The sequence below is a fragment of the Vipera ursinii genome, assembly GCF_947247035.1.
Source record: "Vipera ursinii genome assembly, chromosome: 2".
Classification (NCBI taxonomy): domain Eukaryota; kingdom Metazoa; phylum Chordata; class Lepidosauria; order Squamata; family Viperidae; genus Vipera; species Vipera ursinii.
In genome coordinates this window covers 5717534-5741320 of record NC_139513.1, presented here as the reverse complement: position 1 = coordinate 5741320, position 23787 = coordinate 5717534, and the positions used below count along the sequence as shown (strand labels likewise).

Below are 23787 nucleotides of genomic sequence, written 5' to 3'. Positions count from 1 at the left end.
TTTGTATAATTATTGATATATATATATATATATATATATATATATATATATATATATATATATATATATATATATATATATATATATATATGTTTGGAGTTTACCTATATGAGTTAAAGTTCAATAGTTTAAATAGTTTAGGATTGTTTGCGTACGTTAGATTATGATTGTTTGTATTTTTATACCCTGTATTTTGCTCTGGGAAGTGGGGGGAGGGGAAAGGGAGGGAGGGGTTGGGGAGGGTTGGGGAGGGGGAAGAGGGTGGGAGGGGAGGGGGTTGGGAGGGTTTTTTTCTTTTTTTTGGTTTGTTAAAGATAAAATGTATTGTAAAACTTTTTAATACAAAAAAAAAGTTCTCCCATGCTAAATTTAAACAAAGGAAAAATTGGTGCATTGCTGTGTTTACTAAACAACAGTTGCTTGAAAACAGGATTCTGCACTTTCCACAGTGGAGTTTCCAGAGTCCAGGTTGCTACTTAACACAATACAAGAATTGTGCCCAGATAAGAAAAGCAACATCCCCTTGCAAATGGTTGCAATTCAGCAACCCTTGACTCGCCAAGATCTGATGAACAGGCTACTTTGTCCTTCTGGGTCATTCTCTTTCCATAGGAAGGTGCTGTTGTCTATCTCCCCCGCCAATCATGCATTTGGCATCTACAAAAGCAGTGGATCCTGTGGCTGAACATGTCGGCTGCAACTCCAGAGGTCACTCCACCTGGGTCCTTTCCACAAGTCTGTAGTAGGGGCCTCTCCAGCCCATCAGCTCCGTGTGAGTCCCCTCCTCCACAACCTCTCCTCCTTCCAATACCACAATCTTGTCTGCGTTCTCCACTGTCTGCATCCGGTGAGCAATCACCAGCACCGTCCGGGCTCCACTGTTCTGCACAGAACGCTGGATCTGGAGAAGCAATAGTATTTAGACTTCAGTGCTTTATAGCCCTCTCTAAGCAGTTTACAGAATCAGCATATTTGCCCCCAACAATCTGGTTCCTCATTTTACCAACTATGGAAGGACGGAAGGATGAGTCAATCTTGAGCCGGTGAGGATCGAACTGCTAGCAGTCGGCAGAATTAGCCTGCAATACTGCATTCTAACCACTGCACCACCACGGCTCTTAAGTGTTAAGAATTATTTCCTATGATTCTTAGCTAAAACAGTTTTGTTCAAACTCTTTGGGTGCATTTTGTGTGTGTGTGTGTGTGTGTGTGTATGTGTGTGTGTGTTTGATGGAAGGAGCTGGAGTCAGAAAGTCCTTGGTGTACAAGTATAGAATAGAAGACTAGTCCATAAAAGCCGGTGACCTGACTTTGGGCCAGTCACTCTCTCTCAGCCCAACCCACCTCACAGGGTTGTTGTTGTGGGGAAAATAAGAAGAGGAAAGAGAATTATGTCTGTTCGCTGTCATGAGTTACTTACAAAGTTACAAGAGAAGGAAGGAAGGGAGGGAGGAAGGAATATAAAAATAAATAAATAAATAAATAAATAATTGCTGTTTTAATTTTATGTATGGTAGGCTTGTCAGTTGCTCAGTCAGCTGAAGACCAGAATGGCAGGTCAGGCTGGTGAAAGCAATACAGGTAGTCCTTAACTTACAACTGTTGAGGACAACCCCTAAATATATTTGTAACTGCCTTCTTCTTTACTTCCTCTTTTACCGCTTCAGGTTTTGAGGGATTTATAATAATAAAATACCAATTTATTATCAATAAATTAAAAAATAAATAAATAATTTAATAATTATTATTTAATAATTTTAAAAATACGAATCCCAGGCATAAAAATATAATAATATAAAATATATTTTGTAAAATAGCATATGAAAATAACATAAAAAATAAAAGAAAAATACATAATTTTTGTGGAAATAGGCACGATGTTCTCTTTAGATCCATATTATCTGGCCACGCAGTGGCTACTATTATTAAACGTAATCTTCACTGTTCATAAGTCAGTAGCCCTCTAAGCAGTATCCCCCAACCTTTTGAGCACCAGGGACCAGTTCCATGGAGAGATTTTTTCCGTGGACTGGAGGGGTGTGTTTTCGTGTGCTGCCTACATCCTGCGGATGGGGCTTTACTTGTTTGTGTGGACCGATTGCTGGCATGCCGTGGCCCGGTACCGGTCCACGGACCAGGAATTGGGGACCCCTGCTCTGAGGAACTGAGAGGCAGATCATAATAACCCGCAGAAGAGAAGCGGATAAAAGAGCTGATAAATCAATATAACAACTCTAAATTTATCATATCAGGGGATGGCACCAGATTTTAAAGTCTATTTTTTTTTAATCCCATTTATATCCCGCCCTTCTCCGAAGACTCAGGGCGGCTTACAATCTAAGAAGCACAAATCAATGTGCTTAGCAATAGCCTTCATTCTATGTATATGCCTGCTTATTAGGGCTTTCGCCCCCCCCCCCCCCAGCGGCATTTTTACAAAGTCAGCTTATTGCCCCCAACAATCTGGGTCCTCATTTTACCTACCTCGGAAGGATGGAAGGCTGAGTCAACCTTGAGCCTGGTGGGACTCGAACCTGCACTAATTGCAGGCAGCTGGTGTTACTTAAGGAGGCATTAGCCCACTGCTCCACCAAGGCTCTTCCAACATCAGCTTGGAAGAAATTATGCCGCTTCCAGTTGAATAAACCCAGTTTTCCCTGCTCCGTCACCTCACAGAAATCCAGATTAAGTCCACAGCCCCTGCACCAACCCAGTCAGGGTGCACCCCCAAATCCCCAGCACGTACTGCAGTTTCGCTCTCAGAGTCCAGGGCACTCGTGGCTTCATCCAGCACCAACACTTTGGGGTCACGGATCAGTGCCCGGGCGATGGCCAGCCGTTGCTTCTGCCCCATGGACAGCTGGTCCCCTTTCTCACCCACCTCTGCAGGAAGATAAGCAAGAAAGATGGAGGGGAGCAAGACAAATCCATCCCCTAAATCTTGTTGCCCCAAAGGGGTAGCAAAGCCACCAGCTAAAGAACAAGGACGAGGTGGATTCTGAAGCCCAGCATTATCCAAAGTGGGTGGAGGGAACTGTAATTTGGACCCTTGGTTGAAAAAGTGGGGAGGAGGGGAAAAGGTCCCATCTCCTTCAGTAGCTGTGGGAAAGTTTTCCAAGACTTGTGATTTCTGAAACAGCTCCACAGTGCAATAAGCTCTGTTTGAATTCTCTTTTCTGCACTACTGTTTAGTGTTTTAACTCTGGTATTCTATTTCTGCTTCTGATATCGTACAGTTAGAGCCATCAGTATAACCTATCATGGTTCCCTCAAAATAAAGGTAAAGGTAAAGGTTCCCCCGCACATGTGTGCTAGTCGTTTCCAACTCTAGGGGCCGGTGCTCATCTCCGTTTCAAAGCCGAAGAGCCAGTGCTTGTCCGAGGACGTCTCTGTGGTCATGTGGCTGGCATGACTAGATGCCAGGTCTTATATTAATTTTTGCTCCAAAAGACACATCAGGGCTTGTTTTCTAGTCAGAGCTTATATTTGGGGAAATACGGTACTAAATGTGTCCGTCTGGCTGACGATCTTAACTGGGGCTTATTTGGGGGGTAGGGCTTATATTACGAGCATCCTGGGGGGAAAAAACACCATGCTAGAGCTTTATTTCTGGTTGGGTCTTATTTTGGATGGGTGTGGGGGGAAAACACGGTAGTCCTCAGGTTACACCAGCCGGTGGGACTCCTGGAGTTTCTGTTGCTAAGTGATATACTCGTAAAAATGTGGTGTCACCTTTTGATAGTACCTCACAGAGCATTAAAAAAAAACGTATTGATGCTCTTACAATTCTGATTTGCTCTTTGTTTCCAATAAAAACTTACCAGATTCCAAATGAGGCAACCTAGTCCTATCATGGACGATGTCTTCAACAGAACAAAAGTTTCACGAGTGTCCTTATGTAAAGCTTTGATTTGAAAAGGATACCACCCAACAATATGCCTTTCGTTACTCACTGCACACAATTGAGCTTTAAATGTATTGCGCCTGTTCTTCACGTTTTGTATGAGGAGCCATGGCAAATCAATGAACACCCCTGCTTTACAAAGCAGGAGAATAAGGAGAATAAGAACTTGAAAAGGAAGCTATAGTATTAGAGCACAAGAAAAATGTAGGCCAATTACAATGAAACAAAGTGAAAATTATGACCAGCTACAGCAATACAGCACATTTTCCCTTTATTAGAGGATGTCACAGGACCGCATTGCTTAGTGATGGCAATCCAATGGCTTTCTTTAACTGAATCCCACTGGTCATTAGTTGAGGACTTCCTCACCAGTTCCTGATGGCTTCTCACAACCAGTTCGTGGGGAACACAGCAGGAGTTTGCAATTTGGGTGTCTCACATGCAGGCAGTTTGTGGTTTCTGCTGGGTGGGGTGTATTTAAGTTTAAGTTTAAGTTTATTGAATTTATATACCGCCCTTTTCCCATAGGACTCAGGGCGGTTTACCAAGTATTTAAAAACATCAATACAATACAAGAGTTAAAAACAGTTAAAATAATTAAATTTGATCCCAGAGGGAGGGGGAAACCCTCTCAGCCTAGGCCGGAAAGCTCAAAGAGCCAGGTCTTCAGGTCCCGGCGGAATGACCGAAGGTCGGGGGCAGTCCTAAGCTCCACGGGCAGCTGGTTCCACAGGGCAGGTGCACCCACTGAGAAGGCCCTCCCCCTGGGTGTTATCCGCCAGCAGTCTTTTATAGGTGGCACCCTGAGAAGGCCCTCCAAGTAGGAGTGCACAGGACGAAGGGAACTTGATGCCAGCAGTAGGTGTTCCCTCAAATAACCTGGACCCAAGCCATTTAGGGCTTTATAGGTCATCACCAGCACCTTGAATCTCACCCGGAGGGCAACCGGAAGCCAATGTAGCTCGCGGAGTAGAGGTGTTACATGGGAATATCGGGAAACCCCCATCACAACTCGCGCAGCAGCATTCTGCATCAGCTGAAGCCTCCGAGTGGTCCTCGAGGGCAGCCCCATGTAGAGAGCGTTGCAGTAGTCCAACTGTGTGTACCTTCAGCAGTGTGACTGAGGGATAAGACTGACCCCTGCTAGGAGGGAGAGGGAAGGTGTGCGTGTGGCCACAGCAGTACAGGCTACATTTTCTCGTTCCTAGGGTGGCTTATGACAGGTGGGAGAGACTTATCTCTGACTTGTAACCTTTCCTACTGGCTTCCCCATTGCCTTTGCTTGTGGGAAGGCGGCAAATGGTGATGATTTGATTGTGGAGTTTGGGGAGGCCAGGGGTTGAGGACAACACTGTCCCAGGCCCCTCGGGCATTGGGGAAGGAAGGTAGTCGACAGGACGAAAAGCTGCCTGCCTTCACAGACGCGGGAGGATTGGCTGCTGACAGGCACTGGTGCCAATAGGCAGCAGATCCCCTCTGATGAAGAACAGCTGCCTCCCCCGCTCAATCCAAGGGCACGGAGAGGGGACCTCAGGCAAACTCAGAGAAGGGCTGTGAGGTTACTCCAGAAAAGGTTGCTCTGTTCCTCCTTACCAGAAACACCTGGAGTGGATTGACTTAAAAAGAAGTGGTGGGGAGTTAGCCTTTGCCAGGAACAATTGTTTGCTTTGGCTTACACTCCTCCGACTTTGACTCATGACTTTGGCCTGGCCTTGCCTGGAGAACTGCCTTCTGCCTTGTACCTTGCCTTTGCCCCGAGGACCACCTTTCGTTTTGTGTCTTGCCCTTGCCTTGTGGACTACAGTTTGCCTCATGGGTGCGCTTAACCAGGTGGACTGGACTTAGGACCCTGGACCTTGTCCTCTGAGCATGCTCCTACTCTGCGGACTTTTCTTTGTAATATATGGGCTGTTGTTTGGGGGGACTGTGGGTGTGGTGATTGTGGGTATGGTGTAACAACCAGAACTTCAAGGAATAGTTGTAACCACCATTTGTTTAGTGCCATCATAATCTGAAACGATGAACTGAACGAATGAATGAGCGTAACGCAAGAGTTACCTTTCTACATTGTAACAATGCAAGTAGGATTTCACTTCAGAGGAGGCTTAAGAATCAGGGCTGGGGAGTTTTCCGGGGTGGGGGGTGGGGAAATGGACCTTTAAAGGATGAATTGAAGGGTGGAATGGATTTTGCCCACCTGCAGTGAAGCCTCCTTCCAGCTCACGGATGAATCCCAGGGTATCAGCTTCTTTCGCTGCTTTGCTCACGTCTTGCTCGCTGCAGCCTTGCAGGCCGAAGGTGATGTTGTCCCAGATGGACCCGGAGAATAGGATGGGCTCCTGGCCTACCAGGGCCACCTGCAATTGGACAGGGAGGCCTATCAGGACAGGGCTGGGCTGAGGGAGAAACTCCACTGATCCTTCACATCTAGTACCTTTCCAGGGTGGGGCTGGTTGACGCTTAAGATTAATGATCAAGGTGCAGAATTCAGAGTAACAGAGTTGGAAGGGACCGTGGAGGTCTTCTCATCCAACTCCCTGCTCAGGCAGGAAGTCTATACCATTTCAGACAAATGATTGTCCACTCTCTTCTTAAAAATTTCCAGTGTTGGAGCACTCACAACTTCTGGAGGCAGGTTTTCCCACTAATTAATTGTTCTAACTATTAGGAAATTTCTCATTAGTTCTGGGTTGCTTCTCTCCTTGGTTAGTTTGCATCCATCTGTTGTTTCTCGTCCCGCTTCACATACTTTGGAGAACAGCCTGACTCCCTCTTCTTTGGGGCAGCCCCTTAGATATTGGAACACTGCTATCATGTCACCCCCTAGTCTTTCTTGTAGTGAATCTTACATGCAGATGTACAATTCACTGCACCTCCCAACTGTAGACCTTGAGCTGCTATCTGCTCTTCTTTGGAGACACAGTGGCAACACCCAGCCAACCTCACCTGATTTTGAAAGCTAAGTAGGATCATGCTTTGTTGGCACCTGGATGAACTCCAGGTCCATGGCTAGACTAGGAAGGTCACCAAAACAAATAACATCATGGGATAACATTCACACTGTTGCCAGAGACATGGTACAGCCAGAGTCATAGATCACAAAGAGATTCTCATCTTTTATATGAACCACATGTGCAGAATTTCCTGAATGCCACACCTTTTTACTTACCAAGGAACATAAGAAATCAAAAGCCTTTGATCCTAGGTACCTTTTACTATTTTCTGCAATGGAGCAGATCTGAGCAACTTTGGAGATTTCAAGCATCAAGTTTGTGGTTCACAAAGTTGTCTCAATGGCATTGCGTTCACCTTTCACTGGGGCATTTTTGAATGCCAGTCACACAATTTCTGAAAACCAGAGGCTCTAACCCCCCCTTTTTTTTTAGACAGGAAATGCATTGAAAGCACAGTGTAGGCACACAAAAATGCAATGCTCTTAAAGCCCAATCACTTCCAGCCAAGTCCTTCTAATATCATGTGGTCCTGCCTAATATGCATCACACACACCCCTCTGAAAACATCACTAAGTAATGCCTGTCAACCACCCATGGAGACCGAGGCTTCATCCTGCAGGCAATAAGAATCACAATGGACATGGGGCTGGTTTCATCCAAACTGCGTGGCCTAACATTTCTTCACTCTCCATCTCCCATTCTAGTGACAAGAGACCCAAATATTTCGGTCCAGAACAGGATAAAGCCAAAAGCTGCCTTCACCTACTGCTCCTCCCAACCAGGCTGGCCCCTCCCTCACCTGCCTATGGAGATACTTGTGCTCATATTTCCCAACTGGGACTCCGTCCAGCAGGACCTCCCCAGACTGGGGTTCGTAGAAGTGCTCCAGGAGGGCGACGCAGCTGCTTTTTCCGCTGCCGTTCAGGCCCACCAACGCCGTCACTTCCCCAGGGCGAAGCTCAAAGGAGACGTTCTAGGGCACAACGAGATGCAAATGCATGCAAAATGAAGCAGGAATATTCGGCGTTAACGAATGCACATAAAAGCCAGACATCAGCAACCCAATCCATATCTAAAAAAACCCACACATAATGGGTACCCTATAAATACCACATACAGCCCAAAGGACACTCTCTGCTAGAGAGAGGTTCCTTGAGGATGGGCTCCAGTAAGAGTCCAAAAGCTCGGAAGACGAAACCTCTGGTCCTGGTGACTGACCCAGATTTGATCCTGAGTATCCTACAGTCCGAGTCTACTACAGCAGTGTTCCCCAACCTTTCCAGGTTGGCAGTGGGGAGGAAAGAGGACATGGTTTGTGGGAGGGGCAGGCACATGTGTGAGTGCATGCCACTCGTGCGAGTAGGGCTGTGAGCACCTGCCAGTTGTGCAAGTAGGGCTACGAGCACTGGCGCCTGCCACTCATGTGAGTGGGGCATGTGTGTGCGTGTGTGCACACAGCCAGCCAGTCACATGGACCAGTTGTGAACAGGCCACAGGCCAGTAGTGGGCCTCAGCCTACAGTACAGAAACTTATTTTGTCTTTCTAAAGACCGTTAACGTCTCAACATTCTTCCTTCCAATGTTCTTCAACGAAAGTGAAAGGATTCTGGTTAGGTTTGTAGAACACGCAACCCACTTGACTTCCAAGTTACTTAAAGCTTTAGCAACTGCATTTGTGTGATGTACTGGTGGCGTGGTGGCGCAGAGGTTAGAATGCATATTGCAGGCTAATTCTGCCGACTGCCATCAGTTCGATTCTCACCAGCTCAAGGCTGACTCAGCCTTCCATCCTTCCAAGATCGGTAATATGAGGATCCAGGTTGTTGGAGGCAAAATGCTAAGTCGTTAAACCTCTTAGAGAGGGCTGTAAAGCATTGTAAAGCAGTATATAAGCCTAGGTGCTGTTACTATTGCTACTGGGTGTCATGCAAAGCAGCCCGGATGCTCTCCCATATGGTACCTTCAGGACCTGGATCTCAGGGCGGGAGGGATAGCAGAAGGAAACATTCTGGAAGGAGATGCATCCGGAGAGGGATTTTGGAGACAGCGTCCCTTCTGTGCTGACAGAAGGTTTCCGATCAAGGTATTCAAATACTTTTTCTGCTGCGCCCACATTGCTCAGGGCGTCCCCATAAGTGTAAATCAGGGCCTGTGGGAGGAAAAGGAAGGGGCGGCAATGTGAAATTTGCAATCTCAGCCACATTCGTCTGCAACTTTGAACTTGCAGCTTTGTGCAAATTGCTGGTTTCTGGTTCACAAATGGCCGTGTTTCTTTCTAAAACAGAACTCACAGGAATTTGATTTGAAATCTGGAACGTCCTCCCATTCCTTATAAAGATTCACAGCAAAAAACAAACAAAACAAAACCCACCTTGCAAATGCCCTCCAAGTTTTATTTTTGGAAAACAGCGTTTCTGTGAGAAAATAACTTAGAAGGAAGAAACAATCTGGACAAAACCAGAAGCACCAACCAAATTGATTAATGTACGCAGCCATTTCCTCAAAGAAACAGCCGCATTTTTTTTTTAAAAAAAGTGTTTCTAAAGAAGTCGTTTGTTCTGTTGTTTCCGCTTATTTGCTACTTGTTGAGTTGCATGCAATGCGTATCTTTCTGCAAAAAAGAAATCCAGTGTTCCTTTATCCAAAACCAAAACCAAAACCATTTTTTTAAAAAAAAAATCTATAAAGGGAGAGACAATTTGTTGTTTATCAGCAGCTTCATCTCTATCCCTTTTTGCCACCTGGAACCTGCAGCAGCTGCTCAGCTCCAAGTCACTCAAATGTTCTCCAAATGTCATTTCCTGTCAAACCTGCCCCAACCTGATCCCTTAGGAAAGAAAAACCCTCGACTCCATTTAGCTGAGGTGAAAGGTACTTTTACTAAGAGATGCTGCTTGCAGTAAAGTCAGGCAGAATCTGAGCTTCCTGTGCAACAAGACAAAGCTATTTCCTTCAGTCCCTGTTAGTCCCCCTTACACCAGGGCTTTTCAACCAGTGGTACGGGTACCACCTGTGGTACATTGGCACATGGCAGGTGGTAGCGAGGGAGGGGAATGTGCTGAACCGGTGGCAGCACCGCACAAGCCTGAGCGAGAGACGGCTGGAGCGGCAGGGCTGTCAGGGCTCAGCGGAAGCACCAGGATCAGCGCCAGGCTCCAGCTGGAAAGCAGCACTGATCCTGGTGCGTCTGCTGAGCCCTGAAGAAGCACCGATCAGCTGGAATGTTGCAGCATCTCCAGGGTCTTGTGATTTACATTCAGATGCTTGGAAACTGATTCGTATTTATGACGGTCACAGTGTCCCAGGGACATGTGAAGTGACCAAAACCTGCTGCAACCTCCTAGCGGGGGGGGGGGGAATAAAAACCAAACCCCCCCACCCCGCTGCCAATACTCAACAGAAATGCTCACAACAATGAAAACCTCGAACAGGAGGAAGAGCGTTGCCAGACAGGCAGGCAGGTGTCTTGCTCGGCTATAGCTTGGGGGGGCACTTTTTTCAGTGCCATGGTAACTTTGAATAGTCACTAAGCGAACTGTTGTAAGTCAAGGACTACCTGTACTTCATCACTTTTTTCCTCTTTTTTTTGGTCAAGTTTTTGACACCTTGCTAGGCAACTGGTGGTACTCGGATGTTGCCATATCCTAAAAGTGGTACAATGGGTGAAAAGGTTGAAAAGCCCTGCCTTACACCATGACCAATCCAAATGTTGCCAGCCAATGCAATGTCACCGGGATGTTTTGGGAACACTGAGGTTTTGGGGCTGGTAACTTTCCATACTCAGGGCAAATGGCCTTGAAGACACCTCCGCAGGAACCAGTCTCACGGTGATCTGCTTTTCTTCAGCTGTCAAGCCCCTCCCGAATTCCAACACAAAAATGCATACAGGTTTATTGCCCATTTGTTCGCCCCCCCCATCCATGCCTTTGATGGCAGGATGCCAGCGCAGCGCCACGCTGAAGATGATGGACCTGACATTTCAAAACAATCATTACACACAGTCCGACATATGTCACACAGGCCTAGACAAACATCAGTAACTCCTACAAAATGAAATTGGTCTTAAATAGGCCCAGAACTGAAGCCTAGATCCATAAGTAAAATTAAATATAGTTCAACCCTAAAATTTGACCACCCTGTAGTGAATGGAATTGCTGGACGGAAATGCATTTTAGTTCTTGAAAAGGAGAGTAAAAAAGAAAGAAACAAAGCAAGAATCCAACTGTAGGAGTGATGAAGGCAGAAGGGTCAAATGAACAGAGGGATGAGGAACATGGCAACCACCGAACGACCCAAGATGCCAATAAACAAGAATATTTGTAGCTCGGGGTTGACACGAGGAGTCCTTGGGCTCTTTGAGCTTGCTTGTTTACTTGTAGACGTTTCATAACCCAAACTAGGTAAAATTATCAGTGCTGGGTAATGAAATGTCTATGAGAAAACAAAGAAGCTCAGAGAGCGCCAAGCAGCCCTCAAGCTGAAGTGCTACAGAAGAAAACATTTTCAAATCTAAGTGTTCACCGACCTGTACACACCGCCCTACATTTGTCTGGTAGAGGATGAAGGAGACCAAGTTTCCTTCGGTCATGAGGCCAGTGAGGATCTGCTGGTAACCGCAGTAGAGCAGGATCAGCTTCATGCTCAACCGGAGGACCTGGAGTGGGAGAAAAACGGTACGCCATGGCTGAGAATCCTGCCTCTCTCTCTTCTTACTTCTTTTGGGTGGGGCTATGAAACATTTTTTTTAATGCTCTTCCATTCTGCAGACATTTTTTTGGCAGGATTGCAATTTCTGGGCAAGAACTAGTGCCATACAAAGGCCAATAGGGTTAGGACCATCCTAATTTCCAAAAGGAGAATGTTTCATAGGGTGGGCAATACAGCAGAAAAGGTATACCTTCTGGGCCCTACCAAATGGCATTCCTTAGCGCAGGGCTCCCCAACCCCCGGGCCACGGCATGGTCGAACCCGAGCCGTGGGAGAATGGGCAAGTGCACGCATGTGAAGCTCCACTCACACGAGCAATGGGTAAGTGCATGCATGCGCACAGAGCTCCACTCACATGAGCCTAGGGCACTTGCGCTCGTGCACGAAGCTCCACTCACACGAGCAGAGGAATAAAAAGCCAAGAAATACAGGTAGTCCTCAACGTATGACCACAAATGAGCCCAATTTTTTTGTTGCTAAGTGAAACATCGGTTAATTGAATTTTACCCCATTTTATGACCTTTTGTACCACTGTTGTTAAGTGAATCACGGCAGTAAGTTGGTGACATAGTTGTTAAGTGAATCTGGCTTCCCCATTGACTTTGCTTGTAAGAAAGTCATAAAAGGGGACCCCAGGCCACTGCAACCGTCGTAAATATGACTCAGTTGCCAACCAGTTGACCATGGGGATATTGTAATGGTCATAAATGTGAAAAGCAATCAGAAGTCACTTTTCTCAGTGCCATTGTAACTTTGAACAGTCTCTAAATGAACTACCTGTATACACTCGACTAGCATTGGTAGATCAGTCATGAACGGAAAAGATAGTCAAATGCCATAACAAAGGTCAGAATTGTGCAAGTCATGGTATTCCCCGTGGTTTTCTATGGAAGTGAAAGTTGGACTTTAAAGAAGCAGGATAGGAAGTGCATTGATGTTTTTAAACTTTGATGTCAGTGAAGACTCCTGACAGCCAAGAAAACAAGCTGATGGGACATTCAACAAATTAAAACAGAGTTCTCACTCAAGGCAAGTGTCAAGGAATTGCATGGCAGCTGCCCAGATGAAACTGGAGACACTGACACAAACTTGTAGCCTTTTATATAAATATAAATATATTTAACATTCAAATCTACAGCAATCTTTGTCATCAACCAGGAAAGGAAGAATATATAAGATAGTCAGGAACACAGGAATATCCTGAGGTAAATCTAAAACAGTATTCAGAACACAGATGAAAAAGGCGGGAAAAAAGGGAAACTCCCCCTTTATACTTACAGCAACCAATCACACTGTAGATTGCCTCATGCATGAGTCAGCAGTCTCTAAACTAATCAACTACAGCTGTGTGTTCTGGCCTATTGTGTACTTCAAGAAGCTCTCAGGGAGCACCCAGCCATCCAGGGGAACAAAAGGGTTGATTTCTAAAGCTTCCCCTTTCCCAGGCAAGTTTCTTTTGACTTAGAAAATGTTCTAAATATAAAACTACAGAGAATCTGTGGCAGACCAAAAAAATAATGCTACAAGTAAAACGCCATTTTTCCTCTGGAAGTCTATTTTACCGTTCCAGCTACTAAATTCAATATCCTACCTAACACATGAATGACCAGGCTCAAATTATCCTGTTTCTGAAACATTTTGCAAAGACTCAGCTTTCTGGAAGAGGCTCCAATGCCAGGAAAGCTGGAAGGAAAGAGAAGAAGACAATGACCAACAGCAAGGTGGACAGATTCACTGACAGAGATGATGAGTGCACCATTGGGAGACTTAAGAGAACATGATAGAACATTCTGAAGAATATCTGTGCGGTAATTAGGATTTAAAGACCACTTGATGACACATAATCAGTTTTGGTTATGGATGATTCAAAGAAAAAAACCCATGACAGACTTAAACTGGAACGTCACTGGGTTGCATGTCCACTTGTTGTCTAACCTTTGGGAGTTAAGATTTTAATTGAAAAAAGATTCTTGATTAGCAAGTCAATCCTAAGAATTATGATACAGCATACTTAAAATCTTGTAAGATTGGGGACAAAGGACAAATTTTCAAAACTTTTCATACCAAGTAAGAAAAGCTTGCAAGACTTGGCAATCTCCTAAAATCTGAGCCATATTTTGAAAATATTTTATTTAGACAACTGCAACAGGAACCCCCCACCCCCTGAAACTTAATATTCAGAAAACCAAGATCATGGCATCAAGCCCTCTCAACTCCTGGCAAATAGATGGGGAAGAAATGGAGGTAGTGACAGATTTTATTTTCCTGGGCTCCAAGACCACTGCAGATGGGGACTGTAGCCAAGAAATTAAAAGACGTTTGCTCCTGGGGAGGAAAGCCATGGCAAATCTAGACAGCACACTAAAAAGCAGAGACATCACCCTGTCAACAAAAGTGCATATAGTCAAGGCTATGGTCTTCCCAGTTGCAATGTATGGCAGTGAAAGTTGGACCATAAAAAAGGCTGAGCACCAAAGAATTGAGGCCTTTGAACTATGGTGCTGGAGAAGACTCCTGCGAGTCCCTTGGACTGCAAGGCGATCAAACCGGTCAGTCCTAGAGGAGATCAACCCTGCCTGCTCTTTAGAAGGCCAGATCCTGAAGCTAAAACTCAAATACTTTGGCCACCTAATGAGAAGGAAGGACTCACTGGAGAAAAGCGTAATGCTGGGAAAGATTGAGGGCAATAGAAGAAGGGGACGACAGAGAATGAGGTGGCTGGATGGAGTCACTGGAGCAGTAGGCATGAGCTTAAATGGACTCCAGAAGATATAGAGGACAGGAAGGCCTGGAGGAACGTTGTCCATAGGGTCGCAATGGGTCGGACACGACTTTGCAGCTAACAACAACAACAACAGGAACCCCCACAGGTTGGGAATCACTCACTTAGAGGACCTAGGTCAGGGATCTCCAACCTTGGCAACTTGTGGACTGCAGCTCCCAGAATTCTTCGGCCAGCCACGCAGTCCACAAGTCTTACGGTTGGAGACCTCTGAGTCCTAGAGGACTTACCCGGACAATGAATAAGTAAACAATCCTTTCCATGTCCCTTTGGTTCTTCAGCCGGCAGGTGTCTGCCAAGGATGCCTCGTAGCGCTGCGACTCCTTCTCCTCAGTGGCAAAGCTGCGCACGGTCTGCACGGACGAGATTACCTCATGCACCACCTCCTCTGAGTGGGCCACCGAGTCCTGGATCCCCTTCAGTAAAGCCTGGATGGACCATGAAGGAAGCAGCAAAGTGAGCCTCCTGAAAACTACCTTGGACCAGGCATCCAGCTGGTGGTGGCATACCCAAACCAAAGTTCAGTGGCCTCATTCTGAGGAGCAGACTCCAAAAATGCTTCATTCCACTCCATCCCATTTTATTTCATTTTTTTCCTCACATGTGACCAACCGGATGACAGAGTACAAGCTAAAGAGGTAGATGTACTCTCCCACTATTATGCTTCCTTCCCACAGCCCCCTGGATAATTTCCTCTCCATGCACAGAGGGAGCTGAAATCCTTCAGAAGGCTGCAGCAACATTTGAGAGCAAAAGAGCTGCCTGCTGGTAACTGAAATCTGCTGAAATCTTCTTGGCAGGTGGCACTTTTGCTCCACCCTCCAATGACCTGGGAGATTGCAATTCGGAGTTCCAGCATGGCAGACATCGGGCATAACAATTGTGTAGGCATCTTACTTAACTGCTTCACTCAGTGATCAAGATTTTTAGTCTCAATTTCATCATAACTCGAGGACAAGTTGTTGGATGCCCATCTGTTTTTCCCCCCACTATATTTCTATTTGTCTTTGCTTTCAAACTGGCTTCTTCATCCTTTTTTCCCCCAGCTCCTTCTCTGTCTCTCCTCGTAGCTCTCCAGCAAGTGGGGCCTTCATCCCCCTTTTCCTCTTTTCACTTGAGGGATGCAAATGCACAATCCCTTTTCCTTCAGCCCAGGAAAAGGGGAAACCAGGCTACACAACCCATCCTTTTTGTACAAGCCACACAAAGGAGTGGGTTTTGATCACATGGCTGCCATCTTGCCTTTTCTGACCTTCTGGAGATGGCACTGCATTCTGCTCTGCTCAGCTCCCTTGAAGTTTTTTTTCCCCCTTCCCTTCTCTGGCTTGCTTTTCCTTTCCCTGAGCTGGTCCATTCCCTCGCTCACCAAGCTGGCATTCCTTCCCCACACGCAATTGGTCTCAGAAACTCAGAAGTGGCCACCATTCCCTCTAGTCCAGACATGTCAAACACAAGGCCCGGGGGCCGGATCCGGCCCGCGAAGTGGTTTCATGCGGCCCGCAAAGCCATCCTGGAAACAGTGAGGGAAGGGCCCCCACTGCCTGGGCCCTGGCCCAGAGACCCTCCTTCTGCCAGAGACCCTCAGATCTGTCCCACTCCTGCCCAGGCCCCCATAGGCACCCTTGATGCGAACGATGTAGAGCTGGCCACGCCCACCCAGTAGGCCATACACATTTTAGCCATGCCCACCCAGTAGGCCACGCCCACCCTGGCCATAACCCCCATGGCCTCCTGAGGGCAACTGCAATGCTGATGCGGCCCTCAATGAAATTGAGTTTGACACCCCTGCTCTAGTCCCATGATCCCTACCTGATGACGGACATTGTAGACCTTCTGGACGGCCATCATGAGCGGGGTGTCAAAGCTCGTCCTGCAACAAGCAGGGTAGGTGCCGAACACAGGAACGAGAGACTTCTGCTGCAGTCTAGAAGCACTTTATTCTTCAGAGCAATAGCCGCAACGAGAAACAAAGCCAGCGTTGGCTGCTATCTGCACCCAACGCTGTTATATACACATCCGAAAACCCCACCCAAACTCCACCCAAACATGCCTCCGCCCTCCCATTCCCTATAACTTCTCCACCCCTCCCCTACAAGGCCTTTCGCCCGTCGCTCAGGCAGGTAAGGCCCTCCCAACGTGTCGCCACCACCGTGCCCTTTTCCCTCACCCACTCCCCGCTGCACCCACCCCCGAAGCCCCCTGTCACCCAGCCACCCGGACACCATAGGGGGGAGGGACCCATCCTCTATCGGCGTCGCCACACAGTCCCGCGCAGGCATGGCGTCGGAGTCCTCCCAGGCCGCAGAGACGTTGAGGCTCAGGCCTCCACCGGGCAGGCTGCAGGCCGGGGTCCGTTGCTCACCCTTGCCGCCGACCGAGCACAGCAGCCGCGGCGCATTCCGAGGGAGCAGAGGCCGCAGCGCAGGTCCCGGAGCCGTCCGAGCCGGAGAGCCGCGCGCAGACGCGCCGCAGGGCGAGGCCGGCAGCCGCGGCGCGTCTGGAAGCACCGAAAGAGGCGACGCGGGCCCCGGAGCCGGCCGAGCCGGGGAGCCGCGCGTAGTCACGTCGCCAGGCGAGGGCTGCCGCTGCGGCGCATCCGGACGCGCCAGAAGAGAAGGCTCGGGTCCCGGAGCCTTCCTCGCCGGGGAGCCACGTGATGACGCGCCGCCGGGCGCTGGAAACAGCCGCGGCGCGTCCGGAGGCGAAGAGGGGAGCGTTGCGAGCCTCTGAACGCTCCGGACCATGCGGGAACCAGGTGGGGCCGGTGGGAGGGAAGCCGGGTGTGCCGGGGGGGGTGGAGGGGCCCCCCTTCGTGTGTCGGGCTGCCGAGGCCCGACATGCTGCCCCCTCTACCAGGGGCCCACCTGGAATGCAAGAAGAGAGAGGTGAGCGATCCGTAACGTGAGCAACTGTCCCCCCCGAGGTCTCCCCCGGCTTCCCCGGATGCTTCCGGTGGAAAGCACGGAGAAGGCGTGGTGCACACACATCCTCTCCCCGTACCCAGGTGGCCTCCTCCATGGGGTACCCCTTCCAGAGCACCAAGTATTGCACCCGCCCCCTACGTTTCCGGGAGTCCAGGATCTCCTGTACCTCATAGTGACTGCCCTGTACAGGTCCCGGGCCACCCTCCCCTGCCGCCGCGGAGGCGGTCGTAGCAGGCTTCAGCAGGCTGCTGTGGAAAACGGGGTGTATCTTTCCAAGTAGAGGAGGTAGCCGGAGTCTGACGGTGACGGGATTGATTATCTGTATAACCCGGAAGGGTCCGAGGTATTTGGGTCCTAGCTTTCTACATGGCACCTGCAGCCGCAGGTATTTTGTAGAGAGGTAGACGAGCTCGTCCTACTTTGGGAGGTGCTAACGGCCGCCTTGTCCTGTCCGCCTGCTCTTTGTATGATTCTGCTGCTCGCTCTAACGCCTTCTTAGCCACCCCCCACACACGCTGGCTTTCTGTCTGAGCTCGTCCTGCAGCAAGGAGGGTAGGTGCCGAACACAGGAACGGGGGACTTCTGCTGCAGTCTAGAAGCACTTTATTCTTCAGAGCAATAGCCGCAACGAGGAACAAAGCCGGCGTTGGCTGCTATCTGCACCCAACGCTGTTGTATACACATCCGAAAACCCCACCCAAACTCCACCCAAACATGCCTCCGCCCTCCCATTCCCTATAACTTCTCCACCCCTCCCCTACAAGGCCTTTCGCCCGTCGCTCAGGCAGGTAAGGCCCTCCCAACGTGTCGCCACCACCGTGCCCTTTTCCCTCACCCACTCCCCGCTGCACCCACCCCCGAAGCCCCCTGTTACCCAGCCACCCCGACACCATAGGGGGGAGGGACCCATCCTCTATCGGCGTCGCCACACAGTCCCGCGCAGGCATGGCGTCGGAGTCCTCCCAGGCCGCAGAGACGTTGAGGCTCAGGCCTCCACCGGGCAGGCTGCAGGCCGGGGTCCGTTGCTCACCCTTGCCGCCGACCGAGCACAGCAGCCGCGGCGCATTCCGAGGGAGCAGAGGCCGCAGCGCAGGTCCCGGAGCCGTCCGAGCCGGAGAGCCGCGCGCAGACGCGCCGCAGGGCGAGGCCGGCAGCCGCGGCGTGTCTGGAAGCACCGAAAGAGGCGACGCGGGCCCCGGAGCCGGCCGAGCCGGGGAGCCGCGCGTAGTCACGTCGCCAGGCGAGGGCTGCCGCTGCGGCGCATCCGGACGCGCCAGAAGAGAAGGCTCGGGTCCCGGAGCCTTCCTCGCCGGGGAGCCACGTGATGACGCGCCGCCGGGCGCTGGAAACAGCCGCGGCGCGTCCGGAGGCGAAGAGGGGAGCGTTGCGAGCCTCTGAACGCTCCGGACCATGCGGGAACCAGGTGGGGCCGGTGGGAGGGAAGCCGGGTGTGCCGGGGGGGGGTGGAGGGGCCCCCCTTCGTGTGTCGGGCTGCCGAGGCCCGACACGGGGTCTCGATCAGCATTAGCAGCGTCAGGCGCCAGGACAAGCCAATCATGAATGCGTAGAGCCCAACGGCCTTGATCAGGGTGCGCAGGAAGACGTTGGTGTTGAGCGGCACCGAGCGGCTCATCATAGTTGTGTCTTTGGAAAGGCGGGAGGCCAGGGCCCCTGTGGGCAAAGAGATATCACTCGACAAATGCCAGACTGGCAACACAGGGAGGGAGAGTATAGGGAACAATCCCCACAGGAAGGAGAAGACCAAGTCCTTGACATGGCATCCAAGGATAGCAAAGAGTAGCCTCTTTGCTATATTCCATCAGTGAGGATAATTAACAGTGGAACGGCTTGCCTTCAGAAGTTGTAGGTGCTTCATCACTGGAGGTTTTTAAGAAGAGTCTGGACAGACACCTGTCTGAAATGGCATAGGGCAGGGCGTCTTCAAACTTGGCCCTTTTATGACTTCTGGACTTCAACTCCCAGAATTCTTCAGCCAGCATGCCCGGCTGAGGAATTCTGGGAGTTGAAGTCCACAAGTCATAAAAAGGGCCAAGTTTGAAGACCCCTGGTATAGGGTCTCCTGCTTGAGCGGGGAAGTTGGACTAGAAGACCTCCAAGGTCCCTTCCAACTCTATTCTGATTACTATTCTGATTGCTCTTTGTCATGAGCTACCATTCCCACCTAAATCCAGGCTACTTCCCTCAGGATTTTGGGGGTAGCTTCCTATCCAAGAAACATCTGAGCTTCTTTCTCTGAAATCAACCAAGGGACTCCTTCTCTTGGGCAGGTTTCTGCCAATCATGAAAAAGCTGAACAAGTGTAGGTTTGGTGAATACTTAGATGGCAGACATCTTAGTACCAGGAGAGCTCAGAATTGCAGACTGGACTAAAAAGATAGGGGGGAAAATCCAATGGAAACCACTTCTTTATGGCCTGCAAAGAAAAAAACACAGTTCCGACCATGTTGTCCACAGGAGCAGAGTTTATCCCAAAACAAAGCCCAGCTATGGCATTAGTTCTGTTTGCAAAGCTGAGACCTGACTGATACATGGATGGGAGACCAACAGGAAATCCTGTGTGTATGTGTGTGTACGTGTGTACGTGTGTGTGTGAGTGTGTGAGAAAGAGAGAGAGAGAGAGGGAGGGAGAGAGAGAGAGAGGGAGGGAGGGAGGGAGAGGGAGAGGAAAAGACAGAGACAGAGAGAAGAGAGAGAGAAAGAGAGACACAGAGAGGGAGAGAGAAGAGCGAGAAGGGAGAAGAGAGAGAGTGAAGAGAGAAGAGAAAGAGAGAAGAGAGAAACACAGAGAGAGAGAGAGAGAGAAAAAAAGAGGCGAGAGCAGAGAGAAGAGAAAGAGAAAAGAGAGAAGAAAGAGACACACACAGGGAGAGAGAGAGAGAGAGAGAGAGAGAGAGAGAGAGAGAGAGAGAGAGAAAGAGAGAGAGAGCAGAAAGTGGCACTGGTAAAGCACTTCCATCTTTTCCCCCCAAAATATTAAATTAATGGTCTGCCTAGTCATCAGTCAAGCTTCACTTGAGAGACTCTTTCACTTTAGACAGTTCCAGAAACAGCAGCTGCCTGTTTGGGCCCTCACCTGTTTTCACCTCCTGGAAGAAAGCCAAGTCTTGCCACACCAGAGAAGAGAAGAGTAAGTTGCGAGTCCGGATGACCATCCGTGAGATCGTGAACATGAAGAGCCCCCCACGGCAGCTGGCAAACGCGGAGCTAGAAAAGAAGAACAGCAAGCGGGGTTGGCTCCTGCTTCACCCATGGAAACTGAGTCACAGCTCCACGCGTGAGCACGTACCGGATTTGACCCGGGTGGGTGCAAAGAGAACGAAATGTTCCCATGAACAAACCTATCCCACTGTTGTGAGATTAAATTACTTCGGACTGATGCTCTTCCCCCCCATTTTGAAACTGCTTTCATTTTCCGGTTGAATTTAAATCAGCAACAAGATCCCTGATACCAGCCAAGAACGGATGTTCCTTTAGAAAGCTTTTTTTTTTCCCAGATTCGTATTCAAGTGAAAGCTAGGGGTAGACCCCAAGTTTTAACTGGTTTGACTTCTGCCAGGTTGCAAAACAAGCAGCTAAGGATGTCCCAAAGGTGCTTTTTCAGGAGCCAACTGGACTATTTTGTTTTCTCTTTGAAGACGTTTCGCTTCTCATCCAAGATGCTTTTTCAGCTCTGGATGAGAAGCGAAACCTCTTCAAAGGAAAAACAAGGAAGTCCAGTTGCCTCCTGAAAAAAGCAACTTTGGGACACAAGGCGGAAAACCTCCTGCAGCCAAGAAAGCTCCACACCCATTTGCACCGCTCAGGTGACCCTGAGGACACAGGTAATGTTAGATGTTTTTGTGCCAGCCATGGCAGTTCCCCAAAAAGGTCATCAGATGGGAGCAAAGAGGCTTCTTTGCTCCCACTGGTGGGTCAGGGGTCCCCGGCCCCTGCAGCCCCATTGGAGAGAGTTAATTGGTAAGGGAGGGGCTGAGGACCCCCATAAAAACTCTGCTCAGGGGCTGCTCTCTTTGTTCTCTCTTCTGCTTGCTTGCTTGCTGATCCATGAGCTCAATCCAGGCATGGATGCCTCCATGCCAGGGAACTCTTTCTATTTACTTTACCGTTAAATAAAGCTTTGAATGATTGCATCCCTGCGTGATGCCTTTTACTTGGAAGCACCTTAACGAATCATCGATCTCGTGAGGCCATCTCACAGGTAAACCTCCAAGTGGCCTCAACGACTCTCCGAAAGGAGGCAAATGACCAGCTGCCTGCAAGGAGTATAAATCCTTCCATTCCCCACCATCCAGAGCTGAAGAAGAATCTCCACAGAAAAGCAGCTGAGAAGAAACCAAGGGCTAAGGTTTGCTTCAGGAGGACTCCAGAGAACAAAATGATTTTCGGATCTTTCTTGAAGTCTTGAAACATTGAGTGGGTTCAGTTCTTTTAGGTCCCACTCAGCTTTTCACTGGCAGGCCAGAAGGAAAAAGGCACCTCCCCTGGTGTAAGCGGTTCTGGGACCAAAAAACTGCCGAAGCCAAGATCAAAACCACATTTGCAGCAGGGATCTGGCTGAGCTCAGCTGATCTCAAAAAGACAAGCGGCATCAAAGCTGGCTGGCATTTGGACAGGAGGCCACTAGGAAATCCCAGAGTAGAGGTTACACTAGGAAGTTAAAAAAAAATCCCCAAAGAAAGCAACAATCAACAGCTTCCTTACAGCTGGCAAGGGGAAAAAAATGCCCTGGTATCTCCACGAAGGCAACCTCATCCAACGTGATCGCCCCTTGTACTGCCTTGTGAACAACAATGCCAGGCGACAACAGAACCATAATCCTGGGTATGTATTTCAGGGCAGCTGCAGCAAAAGTGCTGGTGGGGCCTGGAATAAGCTCACCTTCCAAACGAGACCAGGAAGAGTAGAGAGATTGCTGTGGAAAAGGCTTCTGCGTCATATTTGGTGCCCAGGATGTCAATCAAACGCCCGGTGTAATGGGGCAGGAACATTTCACCTGCAGGGGGGGAGGCAAGAGCAGAGGAAGTGATGTAGGACCTCTATCAGGAAAGGCAGCTTAATACACACACACACACACACACACACACACACACACACACACACAGCAAATTGTAAATCTATTCTGTGAAATGGAAGGAAACCTTGAGCTTTTTGCTCCGGAGTTCTTGCCCCAACTACGGAAAGAATGGGGCAACCCCTCAGGATGGGAGAAAAGATGCTCGAATTGGACACCGAAAAGGCTGAATGGAGAGTTTGGAAGATCCTGTCTGTATCGCTTTTCATCCTGGAAAACAGGACGCAAACCCTGGTGAAAGCAAGTCCAGAGCCAATGGCCGAAGCCTGCAGAATTCCACATTTTATCTGGGCAGGAACTGCTCCGTGTCAGGAGGGAACCAAGAAGGGAATCAAGAGGGATTCAGGGAGAACGTCAAAAGGAGCAGCAGAACTTCAAAGACTGAGGCCAGGTCTATTGGTGACCATCTTACAACTGAGTTACTTTATTTTCTTTAGTGTACGGTGTGATTGCAGTCCTGGTGTCTCACAAGATTCGTGTTTCTCGCCATGCACATGGAGACGTAACCCAAACTAGGCCGTTGTTTCCCTGTGTCATATAATATATGTGAGTCTATGCATAATTCTTCCTTCCTTCCTTCCTTCCTTCCTTCCTTCCTTCCTTCCTTCCTTCCTTCCTTCCTTCCTTCCTTCCTTTATTTATGGCATATTTATGTAGTGTACATCAGAGGTGGTGACTCTTTTGTATGCAATGAAATGTCATTTTAATGATTGCCGATTAGTGTACACTCAAGGTGACAATAAAGTTATTATTCTGTTCTATCCATTTACCCTGCAACAGAGAATGATTTCATCCAGTACCAACTCACCAATCACTGCCAGGACGAGGAACAAGAAAGCGCCAGCGAGATACAGCTTGTCTGGGCGAAAAAGCTGGAGCATCTTCCAAAGGGTGGCCTTGTTTTCTTTCTGGGACTTCTTTGTGTTGGGCCCTTCTGCCAGGACCCCCCAGAGGAGCTGGGAGAAGCCCACCGTCCCGTAGATTGCCAGCCACCAAGACCAGGCAGCCGAAGAGACCAGGAGGGGAGGGTCCCCAAACCAGTGTCCCACCAATAGGTACAAAGGGGGCAGGATGCTGACTGCGGCCACCGTGGAAAAGGACATTGGGGAGGTCCGACCCACGGAGAGCAGCCCCCTGACCGCCCAGAGAACCAGCAGTCGGAGAGCGGCCTCCAGCCAAGCCGCTGAGACCCCCAGGGGGACCAAGGAGGGGCTCCATCCATTCAGCAAGGAGAGCAGGATCCGGTCGCAGAGAAGCAGGGGAACTGCCTGACACATGACAGGGACTAGCATCTTGCTGACGGGCTCTGGGGAGAGAGAGGGAAGGATTACTGCTTATGGGAACCAGGGGGTTATGGATTTAAGAGGATCACTGTATGAGATATTTGGTAATCAAGGAGAGAAGCAACCTAGAACTAAGGAGAA

General features: G+C 49.1%; 1 protein-coding gene across 1 annotated transcript; it reads right to left on the bottom strand.

The window, feature by feature from the left end:
• Positions 1 to 132: 132 nt before the first annotated feature.
• On the bottom strand, positions 133 to 23665 carry LOC310635941 (antigen peptide transporter 2-like). The gene is made up of 12 exons (XM_083355338.1): positions 23172 to 23665; positions 22171 to 22285; positions 20366 to 20496; positions 18780 to 18942; positions 16157 to 16217; positions 14578 to 14775; positions 11384 to 11512; positions 8819 to 9007; positions 7658 to 7831; positions 6102 to 6261; positions 2747 to 2883; positions 133 to 901 (listed from the first exon to the last, which is right to left on the bottom strand). Exons 1-12 carry the CDS (start codon positions 23653 to 23655, stop codon positions 710 to 712), a joined length of 2133 nt encoding a protein of 710 aa, XP_083211464.1. The 5' UTR covers positions 23656 to 23665; the 3' UTR covers positions 133 to 709.
• Positions 23666 to 23787: the final 122 nt, after the last annotated feature.

Bases quoted from the DNA above. Each gene is read 5' to 3' on its own strand.
- LOC310635941 (XM_083355338.1), bottom strand. From the start codon at position 23,655: ATGCTAGTCCCTGTCATGTGTCAGGCAGTTCCCCTGCTTCTCTGCGAC. The intron at 16,218-18,779 runs GTGTCGGGCCTC...TGCTTGTTGCAG, and splicing joins CTAATGCTGATCGAGACCCC to GACGAGCTTTGACACCCCGC. The intron at 7,832-8,818 runs GTACCATATGGG...GTTGTGCCCTAG, and splicing joins CTGAGATCCAGGTCCTGAAG to AACGTCTCCTTTGAGCTTCG.